Source organism: Halichoeres trimaculatus, unplaced genomic scaffold (assembly GCF_033239565.1).
Source record: "Halichoeres trimaculatus isolate MK-OKI-2021-1 unplaced genomic scaffold, fHalTri1.1 fHalTri1_scaffold_14, whole genome shotgun sequence".
Lineage (NCBI taxonomy): Eukaryota > Metazoa > Chordata > Actinopteri > Labriformes > Labridae > Halichoeres > Halichoeres trimaculatus.
Genome location: NW_027437192.1, coordinates 12,715,168 through 12,743,126, shown reverse-complemented (window position 1 = coordinate 12,743,126; position 27,959 = coordinate 12,715,168). Strand labels below are relative to the sequence as shown.

Here is a 27,959-nt window from a genome sequence, read left to right as displayed (position 1 = left end):
CAGAAGTGGAATTAGAGGTAATTTTTTTAAATGAAATAATTAAAGGAAGAAAATAATTGTTATTTATTTTAGTGAGATATTCAGTTAAGCAATCGTATTTTCTTTTTTTTTTTTTTTTTTTTTTTTTTGGTCCTTTTATCATTTCAAGTGACACTTAACATGCAGGCTTCGCTTCGGACGACTATAACGGTTTGAAGGGGTCCTACAGGCTAGCGCTGTGAGCGGTTGTTAGCATTGTGTTCAGATCAATGCCATGGGATTCTGATTGAAAATAGATCACTAATTCCCGCTTAGGGTTTTCACACTTAAGCTGTGTTGCATTCTTAGTGCTTTTAGTGGATAAAATATTTACGTGAAGGGTGTTAAGTTGTATAAAGTGATAAACATGTGGAGCTCCAGCCGCCGCGTCCTTCAGGATCTGCTCATCCAGCCTGCTGTCAGGAGTTTCTCCCTGACTTCTGTCCAGGTCAGCCTTCAAAACCTCAAACCCAGAAGTTTAAGAATAGACTTGTTATGACATTTAAACATTTCCAAGTTATCTGATTGATTGGCAACTGTTATTGAACTAATATAGTGGGTCAACGTTGAGTACGGAAGCCCTGAGCTGACATGTGTCCATTCGTTTCATTAACACTTAGATAATAAAGAGTTCGTTTTAGTTATTGACTAGACAGAGAACATTAACGTTCGAGATTAAGTGGATTTCTGCTTTTATAAAATGTGTTCTAATCTTCATCAAACACCAAAGTCACAACACTGGACAAACTAAAGTTTTCATGTTTTTATTGAACACACTATGTGAAAATTCACAATGCAGGGAGGAAAAAGCATGTAAATCCTAAAGCTACTGACTTCTCTGAGTGCTACTTGGTGTCTGGGGTCAGCCAACCTGGAGTCCAGTCGATGAGTTTGTATTTCAGGCGCTGGTTAAAGCTGCCCTGCCATATAAACACATTTTATGCAAAAACCCAAATAATTTCACATGGTTCTCTTACTTTTTCTTACAACTTTAAACTGTTAAGAAGACAGCACATCAATTAAGTAGAAGTGTTTTGAAGATATGACAGTACACATAAATATGTTCAATTTCCTCTCAGAACACAGTTGTGGTGGAGCGCTGGTGGCAGGTGCCCTTATCCAAAGTCGGCAGCCCGCCGAGGCTTCATCCTCGCAGACACAGAATCTATAAGCTGGTTGAAGATACCAAAACCCTTCCTAAGGAGAAGATGGAGCTCATCCTGACTCAGACAGTACCCAGTGAGTATCATCTGCCTTCTGTTTACAATATTAGAGTACAATAATATGAATACATCTCTTTACATTATAAAAACTATGCCTCTGTTCTGACAGAGCTTGGTGGGCGAGGAGACACTGTATTTGTAAAAAAGTCTGTGGGGAGAAATAAGCTGCTGCCCCAAGGACTTGCAGTATATCCATCACCAGAGAACAAGAAGATTTTTGCTGAGGAACTAAGAGTGAGTGTGATATTTTGGCACCGCAGTCTGTTACACATGGTACAGATGTAAAAAAAAAAAAAAAACAGTTTACAGTCAATCTTACTGTGAATGTTTTTACCACCAGCTTCTTCGTGAGGGAAAGCCAGAAGACAGAACTCAAACCCGAACTGGACTAATGGTAGGTTTTAAGTCTCTGAAGTGAATTTTGAAAGAAAGATAAAAGAAAATGTTGCCATTTTTTTAAACAAAGTTCATGGTTTGTTGTCTTAACAGACTGTTGAGTTTTTGAAACGCTCCCATTTGAAGATAAACAAAATGCCATCAGAGGAATTTCAGGTCAACAAAGAAGTTGTCTGCAGACAGTTCCTGAAGAGGGTACCCTTGATTTTTTTGTCCTAAAAAAATTTATCCATGCAAAACAAAATTTTGAATAAGTGTGCTGGATGTAGAGTGACTGTCTTATTATCTCTACTACAAATTTTCCCCAGCTTGGAGTTGTTGTTCCACCTCACACCTTGAGTCTCCCATTTGAGTCAGTCAAGGAAGTAGGCGACTACTGGTGTGAAGTAACGGTAAGAAAGCTCTTTAGTTCAGTGATGAATGTAACAAATAAGATTTTATTTTTCAAACCTTGTGTACTTAAAGCACATATTTAATCACAGAGGGAAGTAAAGGCTGATGTTCTACACAAACCACTGCTTATACTTAATTCATTATCCCTCAGGTTAATGGAATGGACACAGTTCGCGTCCCTTTGTCAGTACTTCCATATGAAGACCCATCTGCGAGTTACCAACGCCAGCTGAAAGCACAAAAGCTGCAGCAGGAAGCGCAAAGTGTCTCAGAGCCTGCTGATGAGGAGGAAGCTACGGCAGAGGCTGTTTCTAGTGCTACAGTGGAAGCTGGTGCTAAAGCTGCCGAGGACACTTTGAATGCTGTTAGTGAGGCTTCAGCTCCATCAGGAGGCTCTGCTGATAAAGAAACTGCAGCAAGTACTCCGAGTGAAGACCCAACAGCAGCAGCACCAAGTGACAGTCCAAAAAAAGAGTAAATGATGCCAATTGGAGATATCTGTTTAACTTCATGTTGTTTACTGTCAAGGGAACAATAAATGTTTAAAACAGCTGCTGAATCCAATAAATTAATTTTGGATGCAAACATCTAATATCTCTTAGAAATATCAAGAGAGCTTTACTAGGTCTTCGTGAGACTTTCTGAAATGATAATTGCTCATGACACATCAGAAGGGCAGGTATCAACCACTAAGGGCTGGCCAGTCAGAGAAGGGAGTTTGTGGAGTTCTAAAAATTAAGTCTTCTAAAACATAAATGTGAGAAAAACTAGCTTTTTCACTTTAAATCATGTCAAGCTACTGTAGGAGAACCAGATGGGACAGCATAAAACCTAAAAAGAAAAAAATACCCTTTCTTTAAGAACCATCTGACACTCGTTAAGTTTGGTTCTCTAGCAATTTATTGTAAAGCATTTTTTTACAACTCCGCAGAAATTGGTGAAGCAGGAACACGATAAAGCTCTGAATACAAAAAGTAGCAGTTTTAAAAACAGATGTGGAAAACATTAAAACTGTATTTGAGTAGTATAGACCACCTGCAGCTTTATCCTCACCTTTTACCTCAAAACTGTTAATTCAGGGTATAAATACTGTATAACGGCAGTTTATTATTCAGTGTGAATGGGAGTGTTGTAAAGACATCTGTGTAACTGCTGGAGAACCAAACATGTTTTTTTTTTTTAACTCATTCAACACAAGAAAAAGACTCATGTATCAAAGTTTTCTGTATGAGAAGAAAAGCACATTCCAAAGGAAAACACCAGTAATGGTCACTTCAGGGTCACATTACATCATCTCAGGTCACAGGTACCTTTAAAACATTACATTATGTAGGTGAGCGCCTAAATTCACTTTAAGAGGAAGTATTACAACTCATGAAAAAAACAGAACAAAAGAGCAACTGAATTTAAACATTTCAACACAAATACACAGGGAGGAAGGGCAAGAGGAGGAAATCTGTTAATGTGTAGTTTTTTTCCCTAAACATAAGTTTCCGATTATTCAGAAAGATCTGGAAAACTCTACTCTACGTTCGGATGCAGGGTTTCATAGTGTCTCAAAGAGTCCATGGTATGACATTTAGAAACCGTATTTGGCCTGTGTCTGCCGGCGGGTTAGCTTGTTCTCTGCCCAGTTATTCTTCAGCTCCAACTCGCGTTCCTTTGCCTGTGAAAGAGGAACATTAAGTAGAAATGATGTAAAGCTTTGAGCAGGCAAAATGTTTGGAAAAAATGAGTCTGATAAATGACAATGTTTTTTTGCTGTTTTCTCAAAAGGAAAACATTTAGATTCTATTTAAATTAAATTTCAAGTATTACAATTTTTTTTTTTTTACAATCACTTTATTTTGAAAAGTGTAAAGCCTGATTGAACATAAGCTCTGACCAACACCCAGCCTCATGTAAATGAACACCCACCCTGGGTGCCCAACCCTACTTTGAATCTCATCTGTGGTATGTAAAATTCAAACTCTTCTCTGAGAAAACAATGCCTGACGTGATTATAAAGGCAATAACTCTGAGACTTAACTACTAGATACTAGATTCATTCTGTGGCTGTCAGTGTTTAACCTCTAGCATAATATTGACAACAAAAGGCGTACGGTTTTCTTTGTGTAAATGTCACTATAGCAGCGTACAACCTGGGGCTGAACGTGTGCAGACGTGTCACAGAAACCCTAACTCTATCCCGCTTTTCATCACCAACAAAACCCCTAGAAGTATCTTTAACTTGCATTAGAAGCTCCTGCCCATTTTGACTGTCCTTAGTTACGTCAATTACTTCCTCCCCGAAATATTCTTAAACCATGTATGAGTCCTTAAAGTACTCCAGTGCAGCAGGGTTGCGCTGACTTTAAGGCACATAAAATATGAGATCTACAGACTACTTAACATAGGATTCAAAATATATTGTTTTGAGATAACGTGTCTCTTTTTTTGTTCCACTCACCTGATGGATGAGATATGTTATCTGATGCTTGCGCCGCTGTTGCCCTGTAGGCTGTTCTCCTTTTCTCTGCAGGAATACAAAAAAACGGGAGTGAAATCAGTCTTTATATTCTTAGTATACTACTCAGAAAGACTGACAAAGATGAGAGCAGACAGCCTAAATTGATCTTGTACAAGGTACATGAATATGTTGGAAAATAAGAATCCTGTGGAACTGAATCAGGCCATGAAATATTTTTGCACTCCACCACATCAAATGTTTTATGGCTGCAGGGCTTGAGTTGTTTCAACTCCCAGATGAGAATGAATCAATATTGTGCAAAAAGCAAACATCTGCCTACTTTCCAGGGGCTGAGCAAATACCTAAAAACAAACATAAGAACAACTTCTCACTCAACACTTTCAAATTTAAAAAAGGACTTGAATGACAGAGTGCTAAAGATCACCTTGCTGAAAGACTGACGGTTCTGCTTCTCCTCTGATATGCTCTTTGTCATCCACTGCTGGTTTCCACTCAGCTGGTCGTCACCTTTGATCTCCAGAAACTTCACCTCCTCTTTGCCTCTGTTTCGCTTACCTTGCAGTCGCATAAACTGAGGACAATGAAAAAAACACTTGCGTGAGTTGAACAGTGTGAGCCATGAAGTGAAGTAAAACAGGAAAAAAAAAAGGCAGCTGACTTCTTACCCCTTCATCATCAAACATGGCAGACTGGCCTGGCTCTTCAGCTTCTGCCAGCTCAGAGTTAGGATCTTGGTAGTATGGCTCGTTGTAATAACCCTGTCCAGAGAGAAATGATGAAGATAATTTTATGCCCAATACTTCACCTTTTTTATGTCCCTCACCTATAAGAGTGCAATCTGTTAAGCTGGAGCACTATCAGCCACTCTGCCAGCAACAGATTAAGAGAGTAATGGATATGACGCAGAGCAAGTGGGTCACTGGGGCTATAATGTACAGTATGTGGCTCTGTTGTCTCTGTATATTTGTGGTAACATTATTAATGGTTGTAAAGGAGCTCAACTTGTTTTGGTTGTCATATTAGCCTCTACACTTTGAATTTGGATAACACGTGAGTGCATGCACATCTCAACTATTCATGGAGTCAAAGCTACTTTTAGATCCAATGAGCTGTTAATAAGATGATCCACCACTTTCAAAGAAGTGGATCCACTTCGAATTTTGAAGTGGATTGGCCTCAACTTATTCTTAAATACTCATGCAAAGTTAAACGTAGCTGCTTAGTGTAAAGCCATTTGAAATGACAAACAAACAGTCGAGTACTTTATTAACATGATTACCTGAGCATCTGGGCCTGCCAAAGGCTGATACTGAGGATACTGGCTGCCCCACGCACCAGCTCCCTCCTGGCCTCCCCCAAAGTCAAGAGGAGCATCAGACTGGCCGGGTTCATCTGTGGGTGCAAGAGGGAGAGGCTCTGCTGGCGCTACTGGCGCTACTGGCTCAGGGTCTAGACTTGGGACAACTGCAGGGACAGACGGGATGCTCTCTCCCAGAGAAAAGTAGTTCTGTGGGGTTATGTCCTCCTCGTTATCTTGCTCATCTGTGGCTATCTGTCTCGCCAGCTGCAGGGCGGCTGACTTTGCTGCAGCTTTGATAGCAGAGGGGGATGCACTTGAGTTAAGCAGACCCTGGGCTGGCGTCCCAGGCTTGGGTATTTTGGGTTCTTGGCGCTTGGTGAGTGTGTGAGGAATCAGGAGTCTGTCAGTCTCCTTCACTGTCAGGTTTTTGGGTTGTGGTAATATGGAGGACAAGCCTGAACCTCCACCCTGGAGGGGGAAATGGGAACAAGGAACAGTATGAGTTCAGTGATTAGTAGCTTTGTCATATGGCTGGAACCTGCTTTTACTCTTCTTTAAGCTGGGGATATAACCTATAGTGTCTGTTTTTCTTTATGATAACTTATTTTTAGCAAAAATCCACACATACTTTGAACTAACATAAGACATAAAATCAGGGGCCAGCACATGGCCATGTAAATAGACAGGATGCCTGTTAAAATCCAGTGTTTTGACACAATTTTGACTCACATCACATGTGAAGTCCCATGACCTGATCAGTCTTATTCATCAAACCAGACTTTATCACACACAGTTGGTCTTTCTTACCTGATGCAGTGTTTTCTTCTTCGTTGGTTCCTCATCGTCTGAGTCTGACTGTGGATGGGGAATGCATAAATTATCAGAAACTTCCTGCTCACACACCGCAAGAGCTAATTTATACAAGTACGAGTCCAAACTGACTTAGTACTTACATCCCGTCTATGGATCTCTGGTGCCGTGATCTTGACGGGCTCTGTTCGTTTCCTCGGCTTGGGCAGACTAGCAAATAGCCCTCCTCTTGATTGCTGATGATCTGGGTCATCGTTTGACGTTTTGTCCCCTGCAGAGGGGTTCTCTTTAGCCTCCCTGCTCAGTCCGTACTTTCCACCTGCTGAGTCTGTCTTTTTAGGAGCAGGCAGGACAGAGAAGAGCCCACCTGCATTGGCAGATCTCGGAGTTTCTTCTGAATCACTGTCATCACTGCTGCCGTATGCGACCAAAGACATGTTTTTTGATGTTATCGAAGATTGCTGATCTGCAGTGAGTCGTGGACATGGATTACAACTTCTCCTTGATGTGGTCTCAAGATGTCGTGCTCACACTTTCCAAAGGTAGGATAATCTTTGATCAGCGTAGCCACACGGGTAATTTAATTACTCCAGGTGGAGCTATAGTTTGAGGAAAACACACCAGCTTAAAAACGGGCCTCTCACCGAGCTCATGAAATGAAAGAGCTAATGTTAGCTGGGCCGCAGCAAACGATGGAAGCTAACGAGCCCCTTCTGGCGAAGTCAAAGTAAATACACCTCTAATCTGAAATCACACAAAACACATCAGCGGTTGATGTTGCATGTGTGTGTTTCGCCAAAACAGGAAAGCTATTTTAATCCTTAAACTCCATCAAAACATTCGACTCCATCATTGATTCAGGAAACAACTGCGCATCTTTCTGCGCAGGAATTTCTTCTTCTCCTATTTGTTATCAATTGAAATGCAACTGAAGGGAGAGCGCGCCCCCAAAAGGATTGAGTGTGCATCAACATTGATTTACAGTAACGCTAGAAGCTTGTTACAACTTTGGCCCGACTCTGAGGAACAGCCTGCTTAAAAACCTGAGGGCTTCACAGAGTATAAACATTTTCAAAAGCCAGATCTGATCTAATATAATTACATATATATTTATTAACCTTTTCATATGTTTGAACTAATTGCTTATTGTTTTTATTTAGTTATTTACTTTATCTTTAATCAGTTTTTTAAATGACTTATTTTTAAATTTCAAAGTAGCATCTTATTTCCTTTTACCCAGATATTTTAGTATGTTTTATCATGATTATTTCTTTTAATTTGGTTGATTTTGTTTCGTATTTTAAGCCAACTACATCTCATCTTTTAATAATTATGCGACCATAGTTACCTCATCAATATGTCCTGAAAGCATTTCCTCGGTTGGTCAGCACCAAATTTTTAGTCCTCCTTTTTCCCCAAGTGTACAGCGCTTTGTTACTTTTGTAACATATATGAAAAGTGCTATACAGGTAAAGTCTGATTGACCAGTGGTGGACAAAGTTTCCGTCATAATTAATAAAGTCAAAGTACCAATACAAATAGAAGTTGCTCAGTATTGTTTTTAAAACATAACTGGGGTGAAATAAGTACTCAAACGACTTAAAAAACATTGAAAATATTATCAACATTGCATCTTTGCAGTCAAGTACACACAGTGCACAATGTTATTCAATGGTTTATTGGATACATGTTTTTTTTCCTTTTTTATATTCACATGCCACACAATTCCTGATTTGCCGCTCCAAAATAAAAAGAATAATCAAGTATAGGACAAAAACACCACCAAATATGCAACAATCGCAGACAACTTGAATTAAAACATTTATCTGGAATTAACAATATGTTTATGTAGCTCCCAGTGCAGTGAAAATTCATTAAAAATGTATTCACATACATTTGTCAACTGCTCTTGCATTCAACCATGGAGATGTGCAATATAAATGTGCAAGAACATGACTTGAACAAGCCACATGCAGCACATACAGTAACTTTTTTTTTTTTTTTCTGGGACTGGACTCAAGAACAGAAAAGAAAGAAAAAGAAGAGAAAAGAGAAGAAAAGAAGAGAAAGAAACAAGAAAACAAGGAGAAGTAGCTGATTTTCGAGCACAAGTAAAGAGTAACAAGAATTCATAAAAACATTACAAAAAATGTAGGCGAGACAAAGCTACAGTATTTATCCGTTAAGTGTAGAGGATGAGGATAAATCTTATGTAATACTCAATAGACGTGCAAAAATGTACCTAAAGACAAAACTCAAGTAAATTTATTTCAACACAAAACTTTGCATTTCAGTGAACACAACAGTTAACTATACCACTCGGGGCAATGCCATTGTATTTTCTCATGTTTGGCCAGAAACTTGTATAACAATATGTTTAATCTAGTCAACACTCTGCTTTTTGGTGTCATGATAGTATGTTGGGTATGGGTGGTACATAACATCATCACAGAATCACAATGTCATATTATCATCAGTATTGATATTATCAATTCATGGTAACCTCATGACTCACCCTACAATTTCAGCTCATCTTTCAAAGATTGCTTGCTTTGCACTGTATAAACTTCTTTTAAGATCTTTTTAGATTTTTTTCTTAAATCATCACATCAGTATGGTATTTTTTCAGGGCATAAAATAAATCTTAAATTTTCTCGAATGTACAATGTTAACCCCTTGATTATAAAAGTAAGTTCCTCATGTGCAAAAGAATGTAGACTTACAAACAAACAGATCTGTAGCAGATTGGTTACAGATCTCCAGGATTTGGCTATGATGTCCTTTGCTTGTAGTAGTACTATTTTTTTTTTATCCATCTTGATCCGTCTGCAGTTTTCAGTAAGTATTCCAAGGATGTGTGGCCTGTGCACACATTGTTAGTTTCACACCTGTAACATGTGAAAGGACAAGAACATCTCTCAGGAAATTCTGAACAGGGCAGCCTCAGAGATAGTGAAAAGGAAAAATTTTATTTTGCTTTAAATGTGTTGAACAGAATTGGTGGTTTTACGTTTAGTACATAGTTTTGGCCAGCGGGGGCGCCAACTCTGCAGCTTCACCCAACACTGGGGGCGCGTCTGCAAAGTGGGAAGCGGGTTTCAGTTTCAAACCCAAACAGTGCGAGGGAAGAGCAAGTAGCGTATTGGAAAACGATAAAACCACTTAGTCAAACATTTCGTCGTTAAAACTCTAACGTTGTTTAGACGTAATACCGCTGTGTCGTTTTCTCGGCCGTGGTTACAGTTCACAGATTTCTCGAAAAAGTCACCCGCGGCGTCTCCGCTCCAGTTTTCCGCGCCTGGTTAATTTGATGATAAACCGAGGTTTGGATTATTTGCTGCAGGTGTTGACCCTTGTGGATACTGTACCACGTTGAAAAACTACATCGCTTGCTTTAATTATAATCTGACATTACGAGCTATTTTTTGCAAGAAAAATGCCGAGGTCCAACAGGCAAAGAGAATACAAACCTGGAGATCTTGTGTTTGCTAAAATGAAGGGATACCCACACTGGCCTGCGAGGGTAAGCACTCAAGCGTTGAAGATCTCGTTTCCAGCTTTGGGTTTGGTGTTCATTTCAGTCCCTCTCCTTCACTGCTTTTATCACTTGTTTACCCGCGAGGCCTAATAGCAGTAAGCGTTAGCTACCATGAGTTAGCCGTGCTTGGTCGTGTGAGCTAACATTGCCTAGCATCAGCAGAGCAAACCAGTGTATGCAGTTGCACATTTCTTTCGGGTGATTCATCGTGTAGACAGACGTTTCATCTCCCATATTGGCGAATATTAAAGTCACTGTAGCATTTCACTCCCGTTTTCCACAAGTGCTGCTTTTCATGTGCCATTATCATCTCCTGGGGCCTTTTAGGCTAATTAATCTGAACCGTTAAAAATAGCAGTTAGATTATCAGAACGTCGCCTTCGAAGTAACGGTCATGTAATACACAGGTTAACGTCTGCTCAGTAGGGTACGTTATTTGGTTGTTAGGGTGAAAGTAGCTGACACAGACTCGAAACCACGACACCACTTTGCAAAGATAGTCCTCAAAAAAGTTTTGTTTATCGTTTTAATAACTGTTGCGTTAGAGACCACACATGCCTAGTGGTGTAGCCATATGCTTTGGTGCTCAGTAAACACGCCTGTCTGACCACACTTGTTGCAACTAGTAGCAGTGTTTTTTTCTGCTCGTAACATTTAATTACTTCCATTACGTTACAAATTGCTCAAGGCTAAAAATAAACAGTTGGTATAACGTAATGTCTATCTGGTCCACACATACACAGTACCCTCACTTTGCCGTCAGTGTTTCCTCACATTTGACATGACAAAAAAATGAAAAATGAAGTCAAATAAGGTCAGCGTGTGTTTCCCTGTAAAGTGGAGCCTTATTTAGAGCTTCATTAATAGTTTAAGCTAACTGTTTATACATCTTTTAATTGAATTAAAATAGCAGAAGTGTTTGTAACTTAAGTCTTGACCTAAACTGTTAAACTTTTAAAATGAAAAACTTGGAAATGCTGTCCACAACTAACCCTTTAACTGCAAGAGAAACTCTGTGTAAGATATTGAGTGATACAAATTATTGCTCATAGGGAAAAAAATCCTTTGAATCTGCAAAATACAACAAAAAATGTGCTCTTAGTTTCTGAATTTCTCTCTGCTTTTTCCCTCCTTTTTCTCAGTCCTATCAGATATAAACCATGTCAGCAGGCAACAGGCCCTGCCCCACCTACCACCTACTTACACAGTGGCCACATTTTTCAAAAGGCCTGTGTGGCAGAGGCATCGGACGCCATGCTGTACACTTTTAAAAACACAAACATGACCCTAGTGGTGGAGTCTAACTGAATATGTTGGAAGTGAGGAAAAGCAGAGTGACCCCTGTCCTCAAATGGCTCTGTATAGGAGTTCACATTCAAGGGAGTTTTACAGTTGCTGGTTCAGCCAACTAAGCTGACCAAAGCACTCAACAATCAATGTTGTGAGCTTGTCAACTTGATAGAGCCTTATATAGCACAAGACTGCTATTATTTACTTGACATCTGAATCTAACATTACTTTGACTCCTCTACTTTTGTTTTGTTGTTAAGCATTTCAACATTCAAAGAGCAGAATTGTTACATTGTTTCCTCTGTATCATTTTTAACAGATTGATGAGTTACCTGAAGGAGCAGTGAAGTCTCCTTCAAACAAGTACCAGGTGTTCTTTTTTGGAACACATGAGACGTGAGTAAAGTGTGTTTGTGTTGTTTATGCTATTGAGTCTGGAATATCAATTTCCTTAAAAAGAAACATGAAAGTCAAATGCACATTAACACTATTCCCATTGCAGTTTTTTTGTGCTGGCAGAATCAGTTGTGTGTTTTTGTGTAACATATTCAAGTACAATAATTGTACTCAGCCTTTACCCATCTTGATCAACATTTAATATTGTGTCATTTAATGAAATAACTTTTAAAAATCTTGTCTCCTCATAGGGCATTCTTGGGTGCCAAAGATTTGTTACCCTATGATGAAAACAAGGAGAAGTTTGGGAAACCGAATAAGAGGAAAGGCTTCTCTGAAGGACTCTGGGAGATTGAGAACAACCCCACTGTCACACATGAAGGCTATGAGGTGTGTGTTAAGATCTATTGAAAAATTTTATTTTTAAACCAAAACAACAAATAGCTTTTGTAGCTGACATGCATCTATCAAGACAGTGCAACTGAACACAACTGTTAAACCACTTGTGCTTTTTGTGAAAAACTGTCACGCAATCTCAAAACTCCATGCTTGGTTTAAAAATTGGCACATTGGTCCTTCCTCTCTTAAATCTGAGTGAGTGTTCAACATGGCACAAATCTTTTTGCTCACAAAATGGAACCATGCCCTTGTCATTGACTGTAATTTTTCCATGGCTACCTGCAGTCATCAAAGAAGGAGAACGCATCAGAAGGAGCAGGAGACACCGGAGGTTCAGAGAAACCTGATGCTGAGGGCAGCAGTGACGAAGATGAAGGGGCCCTCGTCATCGATGAGAAGAACGAGAGGGGAGGAGCCAAGCGAAAAGCAGAGGAGTCCACGGAGGTGAGGCTTTGAGTCTACCACAAACAAAATAAAGAGCCCACTGTTGCTGGTTCTGACACTTGTCAAACCTTGTTTAAGGCTTCTCCCAAGAGGCCGAAGGATACAGAGGCGGGGAGCGACGCTAAAGTAGACGGCAACAAGTCGAATGCAGAGACAAAGCTCAACGATGTAGCTGCACCCAAGGCGACAACTCCCTCCTCACAGAGCGAGTTGAAACCAGAGGCCCAGGAAAACGCCGCAGCAGGAGGTCAGCTAACGGCAGAGAAGGTGAGACACAGTGTCACGTTTTGAGCTTGGATTTAGATATGACAAAAGTACCACTGATATAATTTTTAATTCATTAATATATATGTGAATATAGAGACTAGGTCTAATAATTGCTCTCCACCCTTCTCCCTGCAGCCTGTGACAGACAGCGCTTAACGTCAACTCCCAGAAGAAAAACAAGAACCTTCTACACTTTTCTCTGGAATTTGAGCATCAACATGATTACCTGCAGGGTGCCAGATTTCAGCTCTTTAAATAATAGGAGAATTTTAAAAAACCTGAGTGTTTGTATTGAGACATAAACAAATCATTATTTGCCATTATTTGGGATATCATATATCCCAGACACAAAAAAAGGTTTGCTAATCTGATTCCAAATAACTGAAATGAGCACTTTAAGGCTCATGTATAAATGGGATTTTGGTGTGTATATATTTTTTATTTCTAAGTGCAATTACATAATTACAAAGACTGAATGCTCAGTGTCAAAACATTTTTTCATTCGTGAGGGAAAACAAAATACGTAAAGATGACTAAAAGAAGAACATTTAACCACAAAACAGATAAAAGCTCCCATTTGATGGTTTTAAAACTTAGATATTGTACAGGAATAAGAACAAATTTCACACTTTCTCAGCTTAAGTTCATAGATAAAGTTTTATTTCTGTCTGTTTTGCCTAGCTTCTCGGCCTTAGCCCTACATTTAGTCAGTGGTTATAAGATGGGTTGCACCTTAAGATTCTCTCCCCCTCATTTATGATGTACTTCTCTGCGTTTTTTGCAACACAGGTTTTGTTGCTTTACATTGTTTGTGCTTAATGCAGGTGACCAAATTATGTGCTTAATTTAACTAGATAATATATATAAATATATATATAACCCGTTAAAGAAGGATGACAACCTCAAGTCCAAAAAAGTGTAAAATGTTAACGAAAACAGAACTCGATGGTTTGAAGATCATTTGAAACTTGTATTTGGTTAACAGTGCGAAAATAACAAAAGTTAAAAACTAAGATTTTATTGTGTTGTGAAAAATATACAGTCATTTTAGAAATAATGCCAGCAACACGTTTCATGATGGGACAGAAGTTAATGAGTTAACAAAATTCTGTTAACGTTTGAGAACTGAGGGGACACTTTCTGAAGTCTGGAAAGTGTAAAGTTTCTTTTCTTGCCTGATAAAGGATTTAAGCAGCTCACTGGTTTAGGGTCGCCTTTTTAGTATTTTTTGTTTCATGATGTGCCACAGATTACACACATTTTTCAGTTTTTGTTGTCCCTACTCTGATTTCATTTGTATTGCTGGCATTGAATTTAAAATGAGAAGATACTTTCATAAACCATACCATTTTTCAGTATCAACATTTGATTTTTTTTTTTGCTGCTGTTGTCATCTAAAAATTGAGTTTCAGCGATAGCCAAACCATGAAAGTCTGGTTTAAACAACATTTTACAAAGTGTCCCAGCCTTTTGGAATTGGGGTTGCATTTTAGGATTCAAACATTAACTTTGCAAAGCCCTTGTGAAACTTTGTTTTGCTGATGTGTTTATTAAAAGCTGAAAGACATTCCTGAATGTTGCTTGCACTTGATATTTTAAAGTCAAGCTTGAGCTGTGCTATTGGTGGTAAAAGTAACCTGTCACTATTTTCTCTGGATAAATTGCTCAACAAATTCTTCAAAAAAATTCAATAACTCATCTCTCAGATACTTATTGCAATCCATTATTAATCTCACATGAATGCTGCCATTGCTCACTTCTGGAGATATTATTGCAGAGAAATACATTCAGTAATTGATTGTACCAAATATATTTTTTCCAGCTTTGACAATTTTATTTAATAATGTGAGCTAAGATTTTTTTTTTTCTTTAGCCCTCTTAACTGGAATTTAAGGCCGTTTGATTTCAGTGGTCTTACCATTATTTTCAAAGCGAAACAAAGTTGTGATGTTTTAAGAATGTGTTTCATTTCAACATTTATTTGGACAACATGCTTCAAAATGTGGTGTTGATTTTCACATAGTGATTTCATAGTTCAGAGGTTTTCTAAATGCTCGCCTAGCTCATTGTGTTACTTGACTGTCCTTGTTTGAGTGTATACATTTGTGTATTTGACAGTGTGAGCCCACAGTGAATCAAATGATCAACCTAAGTGAGATCACTGCTTTTAAAAGTGAAAATAACCCTGACTGCTATTGAATGATCAAAGTGGCCCATTCAAATATAGTGTCGTAATTCCAAGGGTATCATTTGGCATTACAGTGTAATTCTTGGTTTAGCTTTCTCAGTTGCTTTCAGAAGCTGTCATTCATCTTAATCTGCTGCTTAGTTTACTGTTGTAGCTGCCAGTCCATTTAATAAAATTGTCGATTACAGAAAAAAACAGTGTTTGGTCTTTTATGTGCCTAAAATTCGACCAGTTTTTCTTACCACTGCCAAGGAGGTTATGTTTTTGGTAGTTTGTCCGTCTGTTAGTCTGTGATGAACATAACTCAAAAACTAACAAATGGATCATGATGTAATTTTTAGGAAATGTTGAAAATGGGATAAGGAAGAAGTGATTGAATTTTGGAGGTGATCCAGATCACCGTCTGGATCCAGTATTTTTTTAAAGGATTCCCTATCATCGTGAGATGGGGCCGTTTTCACCATATGTGTATACAACTCCATGATAAATGGTTGGATTGCTTTGCAAAACAATACAAGACAATGTCACCATAATTTCTGACACATGTAAAAGTACGGTCCAGATCCTGGCAATATTCTGGAAACTAAGATCTGGAATATGAAATATGTACTGAGTCATCGTAATTCCACTAATTAACACTGTCAGGTAACATATTATCATACAAACCTAAGTGTAGCAGACAGTCTGCTGAAAGAGAGTATAAAATTAAAGTAGGACTAAAGTGTTGGGTGAGAATCACAATATGCTTAACGGAGGTCTGTGCTTATGATTGCTTTTTGAGTTCAACTTAATCCACTCCTGTTTTAAAAAGGACGTACAAATCTAATTTTAGTCAGGATTGTCCTTGTTTTATGTTGTGTAGAATCTCCCCATGTTACACCTGATTAATCATTTCATGTCTTGTTTTTCCCCTGTTGAAAATGTTTAATACTATGATACTTGTCACAAGTAATTTGATCCTGAGAGAACCCTGCAGCACAGTTTGGGGCTTTGGGACCATGATAGCTGAACTAGATTTGATGTTTAGCAACAAGACCTGACATCTTTGAACATGTCATGGGACTTGTTTGAATCTGGTCAGAGATATTATTAATTCCATGTTCACTTCTTATTTTCTCATTGTATCCTTTGGGTATGGAGTTTACTTGGAAATACTGACTTGTAGCCATCCTCTGAGACAGCTGGTGCTTATTTTTCCAGTTAACTGACTGCTGAAGCTTGCCTAATGTTTAATTCTCAGAAACTGTAGCCTTCTTTTAGCGGAATCTTTTGGATATCACTTTGCCGTGTCACAGTGAGACTTAAATGTGGTCTGAAGTAACTCAAAAAAGAGGGGGACTTTAACAAAAAAATAAGCAAACTGTAAGAGCTGAAAACATAAGAGCAAGATTAACAAACATAACAATACAAATAACAATACAAATAATAATAAAACTGAAGCCAATTTGCAGATTTGTATGAAAGCCTTTTGGCTTTTTTCCCCCTCGATTTCAACTTAAAATTAGGGGATCTCTATAGATAGAAAACTATCATGAGAAAATCTTTACTTTGAGATTTCGAGAAGTATGGGTCAGAGTCTCAAGACAACACAATTTCTGGTTATGTGAGCAAGTAGTAAATACAGTCTATGGTTTGCATGCATGTCTGCTTAGGGCTTCAATAGTTAAATTTAGAAAAAAAATCTGGTTCCGACTGAAACGGGGTTCATACTGATATAAATTAAAGAAAATAATAAAATTGGTTACTCAATGTTATGTTCCTTCAATTACATTTTTGCAGGATTCATTTCTAATATGAATACTTTTTTAAAATACGTAGCTATCAATACAATGAATAAAGACACCATATTTATTAATTGAATTTTTAAAAACTATTTGATTTAAAAAGTTGATAGTTGCTAATCATGTTGCTAATCAGCGACCTTCCTTCATACCATCTGACATCTTAGCTGTCCACTGGCTGACGCATTAGCCGACCACTGCGCATGCGTGATACCAGGTCTCTCCTCCAGTCCACGGGGTGGCGCTGCTTCTTTGTGCTGGCTGTAGTGGGTGAAGTACATGTGACATTGATATCAACAGAGGGTAAGATGTGTGGATGCTGTAGTACTAGCTCGATTTTCGTAAAACAACGCTTAAGAGATTGTTCATTTTTCATGTAGAAGTTCAAGATAAGATTTCCTGTATGTGTTAGAAAAAAATGTATACATGATACGCCGCTAAACCCAATCTTAATAATTCCTCCTCCGCTAAGCAAAGTTAGCATAGCTTATGTTTTGGCAGGAAGGTGACGCCTTCATCATTTAAGCTCTCAATTCATCCTTTTCTTTTTCCTCCTGCAGCACAATGAGGCTTACAGCTGTCCTCTCTATGGCAGCCAGGGTCGTCGTGCCCAAAGACTACCGCTATGGCACAAACAGACCCTGGACAGCTGCTGCAAAGAGACGAAATCCTCCGGGCAAGCAGAGGAGAAAGGTGTTTGTGGAGCCCATAGCACAAGAGGACTGGTCCGTGTTGAGGGGGGACAGGGTGAGTTTCTTTCACAATACGGGAATCACAATACAAGAAGAGAAAATTGAAGCTTGTCGGTATAAGTTCCCCAGTACTAGCTCAGAGATCAGTGTTAAGGCTGTACCAAGTGTTTAGGCAAATTCCTCAACAACAAGTTACCTGTTGCATGTCCAATACCTTTGTTGATTTTTTCAGCCTAATGTCCTCTCAATATAAAGCTGCTGTGCTGTCTCTGCTGATTTATTATGAGAGTAAGGAAAGGTCATTACACATAGATGAAAGTGATGTTATAGAAGAATGAGCCTAACTCTTATGTCGAGTAGAGCAGCAAAACTCCTTCTGTTGACACTTTTTTTTTTTTTAATTTCTAGCTTCAGACAAGTGCTATGGACACAGTATAAGGACGATATCACACCTTTACATGCCTGCTACAGGGGTGCATTGCTTGTATTTGGACAGAAGAGCCACAGTGGGAAAATATTGTGGGTTTGAACGTTCAACTGTCTCCCACAAAATTTTTTGTCCCCTTACAAAAACAAAACATGTGACCTACAATGTTTTTGCTTCAAGAAATTATTTTAGCTTGACACATCTGTTGGGAATAAATTGGTTGATTTTATAGTTTCCTTTAACAAAATGAACACTGCAATTTAAAAAAAACAACAACCCCACAATAATCAAACTTCAATACTCACCTTTATTACTTGTGTGTTGGTAAAGCTTACAATGTTAAGGCATCTGTAGCACAATATGCTCAATGAAGGCTTAAAAAATGTGCCAGATGAAATAGTTTCATCCACTGTTGAGAATCAGCTTTAGTGTTGCCACTGTTGTATTACCTATGCTAAAGGTAATGTTCAGCTTCTGTTCATTCTAAGTTATTGCTCTGTTTGTTTGTCTCTTTCAGGTTGAGATTCTTGAAGGGAAGGACAAAGGAAAGCAAGGAAAAGTGATCCAAGTTTTCAGAAAGAGAAACTGGGTCATGGTCGAGGGAATGAATACAGTAAGAAAATCATAGTTCTATCAATAAAAGCAGACAGGTTTGTCTGCGACAAGCCACCCTCTAAGTATATAATTTTCCTAAAGGAAATTCAGTTAACGGCAAAAGTTGTAACAGCACCATTGTAAAATGCTTTGTATTAATTTTTAGCTCCACCAGATGGAGCCAGATGTCTGGAGTCAGGGTGCAGCAACCACCGAAGTGCACTATAACAAGCCATTTCAGTACCACCTATTTGGTTTCATCAATGAACCCTTGTTTTCTGTCTTAGCATCACAGGTATATCGGGAAAACTTGGGACTACCGTGGGACGTATATCGCCACCGAGGCTCCCATCTTACTTCGCAATGTTGCCCTCATTGACCCTTCAGACAGGTACCTAGCTGCCCGGTTGATGATAATGTGCTGCAAGATACACACACATAACCGCACAAACCTTTTTTTTTCTACAAATTTAACCGAAAAAGTTAAATGGATCTGTCCCTAAGTGACAGACTATCAAGCAGTATTCCAGTATTATTTACAATCTAATTTGTGATCTACCAGAAAGCCCACTGAAGTGGAGTGGAAATTCACAGAAGAGGGCGACAAGGTCCGAGTGTCTCTTAGGACGGGTCGCATCATCCCGAAACCAGTGGTGGAGCGACGAGACGGCATTGTTCCACAGCAGTGGAAAGGTGAGTGTTTATGTGTGTTGGGAACAGAGAGGCATTCTTTTCAGTCACCAGTTTATATCCTGTGTTAGCTTAACGTCAGCTGGTTTTCTCCCAATTTTCCACCCTGTTAAGACTTACACTCTAAAAATAGATTCCTGAGTTACGCAGAGTGATTGATTTACAGTTTCAGAGACACAATTCTTTCCAAATAAGAAATACATGAGACGTGTAAACTTAATAACCTTCCAAAAATAATTAAAGTCTTGCTTATTTCATTTGCTATGTCTTGCTGTCTGAGTTTCAGAAAGATGATTTTTCTTTTGTAACTAAAACAAACATCGTCATTAGAATTTTTGTGAACTATTTTCCTTTCTGTCTACATAAAGTGGCATATCTAAATGTGAGGTTTTTTGGCAATGCTTTTTGAAATATCTACATTTCTGACATGTGGCCTCCTTCTCTTCTAACACTCACAGATGGTCCCAAAGACACCAGTCCAGAAGACACTCTAGAAAAGACCTATGTACCATCTCTGAAAACCCTGGAGGAAGAAGTCATGGAGAAACTGGGCATCCAGGAGAACAGGAGGCACCAGAGTTCATACTGGTACTGAGCGCAGCAATCAGAGACATTCAGACCACAATCATGTTTTCACAGGGCTTTTGGAGACAGTTTGTTCTGAGAGGAGTCTAACAGATCAATAAGAGACTGTAAGGAAATGGCAGTGAAAAAGGCTTAAAGGCAACATACAGAAGTCGGGGTTGTAAGAAGAAGAATCAAGCATGCAGAAAAAGCTGCTCACTAACTTAAACTTCCAGATTTCCTCAATTAATACAGCTTCAATAGTTCTTTGTTTCTTTTTATTGATGTTAATAAATGTCACAAGTATGATGGGTCATCAATGGTTATCAATTTCATCATTTTTGAGAGTTTTATATAAAGCACTTATTTTAATTGGTCAAAAAACAATCACAACAATGGTTGAATATTCTGAATTGCTTAAATGGCACTGGGATAATCCACCTCCAGAAAGGTGAATCTGTCAGCATCCCGTCATCATCCTATCTCACCGTGTCTCACCCTGTCAGGATTCTATTTTGCGTAATCACCTGTTCACCAAACATTTCCCTTACAATTTAGTGGAAGTACTTAAAGATGCTGTGCAGTTTTGATTGTACTCCTTCGCCACCTTGTGGCCCGGAGTGTCTGCACACTGTTGTAAATTACTTTTAGTGAGGCGTGTGTTTGATTTGGAAATAAATGGAGATTGTATTAAAACTATTTTCTTTACTAAAGGCCAATTGCTTAAGGCTGCTAAAGGCTAATTTGCCTTTAGCTCAGGCTGCATCACTCTCCCATTTAGCACTCCTCTGCCCTTCTGTCCTTTTTCTGTCTGGCTGTCCACCATCACTACAAAATTAGTCATAGAAATTGTTTTTAGTAGAGATTAACACAGATCTCTGTGTTTTATCTCTTCTCACTGCTAAACCCCGTCAGCCAGCGTGGTCTTGTCATGGAGACCTCGACGTGCTGTAGATCAATCCGGTCCAGGGCAACCCAAACTGGAAGCTAAGAAGTAGCAATTTAAAATAACCTGTAACCAGTAATATTGGTGCTGATAATCTCATTTTAAAGTGTGGATTATGATCAGGCATAAGGGAGCCTTTTTCAAGGTCACTTTGAAACTCCTCACAGCCCCTTTAAATTCTTCAACTTTAAACCTGCTCTCATCTTCTTTATTATCAGTTGCTAAAAGACTGTAATCTAAAAAAAGGCTACCATGTGCTGACACCCAAAGAATAAGTTCAAACCTCTGCAGTTCATTAAGGGCAATGACCCATTTTAACCTCTTTCACCTTAATATTTCAGCTTTAATATTTTCTGTTTCCATTACCTCTCATCAGTTATGTCTTCAGCATCAGCGGTCAGCTTTTTAAGCATGATTCTCTCATGAATCCATTATAAACTCTTTCTACAGCACCAAACAGAGATACAAGGTGAACATGTCAGAGCATCTGTTCATTTAAGAGGCTTGTCCCTTTCACAGAAGTTTGGCAACTAAACCACACAAAAAAAAAGTTTTTTCTTAAATCTATCACCATTCAGTGGCTTTATGTTGGGAAGGAAAAATTTGCAGTTCTTCTGGAACAAGGCACACACTATGATTTACTCTCCAGGAATGAAACAGTACGTGGAAAAAAAAGAAAAGCATTGGTATATAATCAGCTTGTATACGTTAAAAATGATAATAATAATTTCTGCTTGTTTGGATTGTTTATAAGACTTGAATCAGTCATATTATTTTACAGAAGCCCAGACATGCTGTGCTCCAAAACTCAAAGCCTTGAGACAAATGAGCCTGTCTTTCCTAAGAGTCTGGGAAGCAGAGTGGAGAAGGAAATGGTCTGGAAGGAGACTACACAGACTGGATGGGTTTAACCAAGCTTTCACTCACCTCATTTGACTCTTCATAAACTGGCACCGCGTGTTATTACTGTGATGTCTAACAGCGTTTAGGTGAGGTTTCAAACATGACCTCAGCCTTGAATGCATGACCACTTAAGTTCAGCTCTGTTATGTAACTTGGATAAGAAAACTATACATGTTAACGTCAAGACCACTGAATACGTAGAGAGATTTCAGTCATTTTCCTTTGCCAAGGTTTTCAATCAGAAACAAGCAAGTTTTGAAACGAGGACAGATGAGGTTCCTTATTTACAAAAAAATGAGACCTATTAAATGTATAGCATAAAACCAGCAAACAGGTAGATAGGAGATATCACTCCATCCTCATCAGAGCCTCCAAAATCAGCACAAGCAGAAAGTTTGTCACATGTGAAATTGTCCCTTTTTAGATGTGTGACAGCATCGCTAATGTAAATGCTGGGTACTTATACGCATTACTGCAGTAAGGTGAACAGAGCAACTGTGAATGTCATTAGTTACAACAGAGCCTTTTCTGCTCAAATGGGTCAAAAGTCTGCTGTGGAAAGGTTCTTCTAAATGTTGAGAGCTATTTTTAAACGAGCTGTTGAACCCACTTTCTCCAGCTGGTCGACACATTCAGACTCTCAACTTGTAACGTTTTTCTTGCATGCCCTACAGTAACTTAAATAATACATATTTAGGGTTATGAATCTCAAAACACCATAACATAAAACTAACAGGGTCCCTCAGTGCCTGATTGTTAACAAAAAAGAAAACCTTACAAGAAGAAGTAGGCTTTATTAAAAATGACTCTGTTGGAAGAAATAGAAAAGGATTCACAAGAGCTTTATTTATCATTAAACAATCATTGTTTTTCCATGTTTCTATTGTCATGTCATCTGATTGTGTGTGCCAACCATAGACTGTATAATACATTGACATAATCTCTGTGACGTGACGTCATCCCACCATTTATTTCATAAGTAGGCGCCATATTGAAATTGTAGATTTAACCTAACTTTTGGTCATCAACAAGAAGCATTGAGGCAGGGTTTTTAGCCTGCTAGCTCACAGCTACAGATCACCTGTCAGTCAGGTCAGCTGTGACTTTAATGATGCACAACTCCTATTCATCACAGGACAGCGTGTGTTTTAAAAGTTAGCTAATTAGATTAAAACTGCTTTATTTGGATATTTTTGCTGCAAAGATCAGCTTTTTTTGAATGGGTGTGTATGTGGTCTCTGGTACTTCTGGAGTTATCCTCTAGTGGACACTCTAGGAACTGCAGTTTTTCGCTCTTCTTCATCAGCTTCATTTCTCAGTTGCCACTTGCCACTGTCCATCACTTTGGACATATGCATCCGCTTAATGAAATTGTAGAACTGTAGTGCTAACTCACTGCTAGACACAAATAATATGGTATGTATATACATATATATGTATATATCCTTTTTGAATAAGTAATTAAATAAAAATAAATATAAAAACATAGAAATCCACATTAATCGAGGAAAAAAAATGAAAGCAAGTTTGTTTTTTTAAGTACCTCTTTTTTGTATCTTCAGTAGGAGAGGACAGGGCAGGAAAGGTGCCTGAGGTCAGATTTAAATCCCGGCCCAGTGTTTGATTACTAACCTCGTGCAGTGCACAACCTCATTACTTGGCAATACTGGAGCGCCTTAATTTAAAAAAAAAAAAGGAAAAAGAAAAAAATATAACATTTGTACCCACTGGACTTAAAAATCTCTAAATTTCTGACTGTGGCTCTGTCTCAAACTTCATTTTCCACTCTTTAGAGAGCTGTCAACCCTTAAAGACAAACTTTGCATGAAAAAGCTGATTATTGCTATAAACACCCAGGTTTTTTGGTATCTATCACATGGAGGCCCAGTCTCCTTGAAGCTTATCCTCAGCCATTAATTTATTTGTAACATGGCAGCTGCCTTCAAAGTTTCCTGCTCCTCACTGGTTAACCGCCAGTATTGATTTACCATAATACCAGTTTCACTTGTTGCCAGATCTCCAGCTGGAGAAGCAACTAACTTTTGTTGCCAGGTTATAACACAGAAATGATGTGTCACAGATAATTTAACTGCATCAGAATTTCACAGTGGCTCTCTATACCCTAATTTCTGGTTGGTGCAGAAACATCATGCAAAAAGCACGGCTAGTGGTTGGTTTGGCCCATTGGATGAGAAAGGCACTTTTCCCAGACTCGCCTCTCCTGAACCAGTTTGCCTCTCTGCCACTCTGCATCCATGAGGGAATAAAAGCAGCCAGTCAGCGGAAACTGGGTTTTGAGGTTTTGCTTTTATGGGAGGAAAAATGATTCAAAGGCTGGTTGTCTTTTCTGTCATAGCACGGGGATTTCAGTCTGGGATTGCACCAAGGTGATGTGTAACGTTTGTGAAGTGGAAGCTTTGTGTCGCTTCATTTGTCTTTCATTTTTTTTCCATGCACACACACACACATCACAGATTTATGTCAGTCTGAACGTGTGCATGGTAGACTGAGCGTTTAGATGACCATCAAGTCATCTGTGGTTTACTGACAGCAGTTCTGGTAACCCAGTTAAAAGAACCACTGAACATGACTCAAGCAGAATCAGGAATACTTAAAAATAAACTGCAGGCTGTGCTCTGTCTTTTAGCTGAGTCATATTTGCTTTTCAGCCACGTAAACTAATGAATCCCACCTGGTGGTGTTGGTTGCACGTGTCAGGAGAGGAGTTGACTATAAAACTGCGAGAGTAGATCTTTGTTCACTGGCAAAAATGAGGTGACCATTTGCATCTGAATTTATTTCACGTAATCCACTCCTGCAGGGTTAAACTGGTATTTTTCTGACCATTCGAGAAACAGCAGGACTTTGACATTTCAAGAACATCTGAAGACACTTAAAAACTAAATTTGACCATTGCTCTTGACTCACATGATGATCTAAGCTCAGCTACATTATAATGATAGTGCCTGATTACAGGCTAGCTTTTTGAAGGATGCTGGAAAATGTAGCGTTAGCTTGGATGCAGGTCTGAAGTGCAGCCTGCATGCATGTTTTACAGTATGTTTGATCTTACTAAACGTCTCTGTAAATTCTTGTATATAACCTCAGGAGGTTACAGCAGGGAGCTGAAACATGAAGTCAAAATACTACCCTCAGTTTTCCTTTTGGACTTAAATTACCTCATCCAGGCTTGATTTGTTACTTGTTTTGTTTAGAGTGATTTTGCACTTGCAGACCAGTAGATCACAGAAAATATCCCTGCATCACACAAAATATAGGAAATTGTATAAGCTTTAAAAAATGTTTATAAGGGGCCTAAATGAAGTCATTATAAACATGTGAAATGAACAATTTTATTAATTAAAACATGTACAGGTCTCAGCTTTTCTGTTTTCTGAAGCAGAAGTCTGAGTGAAAACATGGTTTGTATGATCAGGATTTAACTCTCAGTAGTGGTATTAAAAGCATTGTGGATAAGAAGATGGCTTGGCAAAAGTAGAAGAGCAAATAAACCCTGTACCTCAGTTAAACTAACTCTTCAGAAATGTTGAATATACTACTGCAAGTTTAAGTCATGCTTACTGCATCCTGCTTGCAAACATATGAGTTCATAATCCAAGTGGAAGATGTGTGGACTGTACTGTCCTCTGTTTGTGGGGTTGTATTTTCCAGGAATTCAAAGAAATCTTGCAATTCTGAATGCTTTTTGATTGGCCGACTACCTGCAGTGTTCATTCCACCCACTTACCATAGTAATATTACACTTCTTATTTACTTGATGTACTTCTAATGTAACTCCTTGACGTTTTTCTTTTTTTTTAACCTTGTAGGAATGTGTCCCTGTTTGCCTACCATGTTACAGTTTAAGGAGTGACATCATAAACTTGCGACTTTCAGCCAAATGTATCGAAGGATATATCGAGTTTAGAACTGCTGTCCTCAAGAATGCAAGTTTGTTTACTGTGTCATTACAATGTAAAAATGTATTCATCAGCAATTAACAGGGTCTCTTTTTAAACTGTCCCACCAATTGTTAAGTGCCCTGACTTTTTTTGGTAGTGCTGATTCAATAAATCCTTTGCAATGCATACTCCGGTTCCTGCTCAGAAAAAATACAGAGTTCTTGAAAGGCCCAAGTTCCTGGGTAAAGTTCATGCTGTTGAAAATCACTTTAAGACCAATACGGGCCCATCATAGGAGCATATGACAGGGCAATCACATCAAGGTAAGTTAAAACTGTTTGGCTAAGCTAAGCTAACATCATTACAAAATGCGTGAAAATTGTATTTCTGTTGTAGCAAAATAAACCATTAGCTTACATCAAATTCAAGTTTTACAGTATGTTTTAACAGTTTGTTAAACAGTAACTGTCGCTGTGACTATTACTAATTTTATTTTAGTCTCTTTGATGATTTTTTCCCAGAATTTTAATCTTGCGTTACGTCTTGCTTGGTGCTTAAGATTAATTTCTTCTAATTGTTTTTCTTCATTAGATAAAGAAAGTATTCTCATTACTTAACAATGTCACCACAATGTAATTTAGTTTCACCTGTGGATATAATAATCCTACCACAAAATCTCCCCCAGTAACTTTTCTCTATTCACTCCACTTTAAGATGGGTGAGTTCAAAGGTCAGATGTCAAGGGTAGGTATGGGAAAGTCAGCCTGAAGCTGGACAGAAAACCCTCCCTGAGGGCTGAGGATGACATCTTACAGTGAGCAGTACTGCTGACTCTTCCTGAATCAATCTGAGTCACACTGACAGTCTGTCAAAGCTGGAAATCAAAGTTAGACTCCAGCACACCTCTGATCTCTGACTGCTCTCTAAACTTTGACATTTCCTTCCCAGACAGTCCCGCTGCTACCTGGATGTGAGATTCCTCAGGTGTGCAGCATCAACCGCTTCTGTCGAGTCACAGCGCGATCACTACAAAGCACCATTCAGTGTGTCTGCAGAGGACACACGTCCACACTTACCCTGACCTTACTTTCCTCTGTTACAGTATTTACAGGTGCCAGGATGAGGAAGTCTGCCCAGAAAATGTACAGCATGTGATTCATGGCTGCAGTTTTAGCTCAGCCATACATTTTACACGGGATCAACATGAGCAATTATTTACTCTGCAGGACGTACACCTGCTCTAGAGCCATGGCAGGTAAAGTTGAGTAAAAGCCTATCCTGCAGCATATTGCTTAATGTGCAGAAATTAGACATTAGGCTGAAGATAGCAGTACTTAAAGGATTAAAAATGTGGTCAAAGGAATCAAAGTTGTTGTCACAGCTATCAGAAAACCCCAGACTGCTTTAACAGAAAAGTCATTGGCAAATGGCAGAACATTACCAGACATTTGTTTAGTGTTAGCTGTGACTAAAGCAGACATGTATATCAAACGGCTGCAGTTTTGTTAGGTCCATGCACTGAATCTTTCTATATGAGGCTTAGGTTGTTGTTTTGGTAAAAATATGTTATTTAAGATGGAGGTAAAGTCATGCCTTTGACATAAATAAATTATTTCAGTTAAAATCAAACACAGGTCCTTCCACACATTTGTTTTCTTGAACTTTTCTGGATGTTAGCTGTAAGTTTGAAAGCTTAAAAAATGAGAAGTTCCAAAAAGTCACACTGCATATAGTGTGTGCAGATAGCAATATGAGCTCTTTATACTCAAGACATTTTTTGAACCGGGCCTTAAACTTTTTTTTTTTTTTTTGCTGTGAAGATTGTCTTTTCTAAACTGGTGTATACGTGGTTCCAGCGTCAAGTGGACTTATGAGGATTTTGGTGCACAAACCCAAAGCCTTCACATTTTTAGACAGGTGGTCGAGTCTTGTTCTCCATAAGTCATTCTAAGCTCAGTTTAGTGTTTCTTAAACAGAAAAATTGATATTTGAAAGTGTTCACTAAAGCTACTGAGTTAATTTGATACTATTGTCAGCTTTGCATGGATTGTACGCACTTTGTCCCCATTTTATCATCTATATAGCCAGATATGTGAAAGATATAAAAAGATGTTAAAGAGTAGTCATACCTCATCCAAACCATGCAGAGTATTCACAGCAGTTGAGAATTTTCAGCTGTATGTCAGTAAAAGTACAAGTTTGGTCAATGTGTGGCCTTTATTCTTCAGACACATTCTTTCTGGAGTTTATTTGTTCAACATATCTTTTGACTTCTGGTCACAGGTCTTCCAGGTCTTCTAGGTAAAATGCCTGTATGTTTGGGATCCA

At 38.6% G+C, this 27,959-nt stretch overlaps 4 protein-coding genes across 6 annotated transcripts; 3 read left to right on the top strand and 1 right to left on the bottom strand.

Moving 5' to 3' along the window:
* The first annotated feature begins 174 nt into the window (after positions 1 to 174).
* mrpl9 (mitochondrial ribosomal protein L9) lies at positions 175 to 2,578 on the top strand. The gene is made up of 7 exons (XM_074686402.1): positions 175 to 466; positions 1,098 to 1,257; positions 1,351 to 1,475; positions 1,582 to 1,635; positions 1,731 to 1,832; positions 1,946 to 2,029; positions 2,182 to 2,578. Exons 1-7 carry the CDS (start codon positions 386 to 388, stop codon positions 2,506 to 2,508), a joined length of 933 nt encoding a protein of 310 aa, XP_074542503.1. The 5' UTR covers positions 175 to 385; the 3' UTR covers positions 2,509 to 2,578.
* A 69-nt stretch (positions 2,579 to 2,647) lies between these two features.
* prcc (proline rich mitotic checkpoint control factor) lies at positions 2,648 to 7,047 on the bottom strand. Its single transcript, XM_074686401.1, has 7 exons — positions 6,754 to 7,047; positions 6,608 to 6,655; positions 5,780 to 6,268; positions 5,166 to 5,258; positions 4,925 to 5,071; positions 4,480 to 4,545; positions 2,648 to 3,696 (listed from the first exon to the last, which is right to left on the bottom strand). Exons 1-7 carry the CDS (start codon positions 7,045 to 7,047, stop codon positions 3,610 to 3,612), a joined length of 1,224 nt encoding a protein of 407 aa, XP_074542502.1. The 3' UTR covers positions 2,648 to 3,609.
* Positions 7,013 to 15,314, top strand: LOC141802725 (hepatoma-derived growth factor-like). Of its 2 annotated transcripts, none has more exons than XM_074686405.1 (6): positions 7,013 to 7,152; positions 11,758 to 11,834; positions 12,086 to 12,224; positions 12,519 to 12,677; positions 12,756 to 12,944; positions 13,080 to 15,314. In XM_074686405.1, exons 1-6 carry the CDS (start codon positions 7,129 to 7,131, stop codon positions 13,098 to 13,100), a joined length of 609 nt encoding a protein of 202 aa, XP_074542506.1. In that variant the 5' UTR covers positions 7,013 to 7,128; the 3' UTR covers positions 13,101 to 15,314. The 2 variants fall into 2 exon arrangements, with proteins under 2 accessions (XP_074542506.1, XP_074542505.1); XM_074686404.1 differs by lacking the exon at positions 7,013 to 7,152 and adding an exon at positions 9,667 to 10,133.
* Positions 15,315 to 17,113: 1,799 nt separating this feature from the next.
* On the top strand, positions 17,114 to 25,941 carry mrpl24 (mitochondrial ribosomal protein L24). Of its 2 annotated transcripts, none has more exons than XM_074687547.1 (6): positions 17,114 to 17,216; positions 17,474 to 17,660; positions 18,550 to 18,645; positions 18,914 to 19,017; positions 19,189 to 19,319; positions 19,775 to 25,939. In XM_074687547.1, exons 2-6 carry the CDS (start codon positions 17,478 to 17,480, stop codon positions 19,909 to 19,911), a joined length of 651 nt encoding a protein of 216 aa, XP_074543648.1. In that variant the 5' UTR covers positions 17,114 to 17,216; positions 17,474 to 17,477; the 3' UTR covers positions 19,912 to 25,939. The 2 variants fall into 2 exon arrangements, with proteins under 2 accessions (XP_074543648.1, XP_074543649.1); XM_074687548.1 differs by having other exon boundaries at positions 17,211 to 17,314; positions 19,775 to 25,941.
* The last annotated feature ends 2,018 nt before the right edge of the window (positions 25,942 to 27,959 follow it).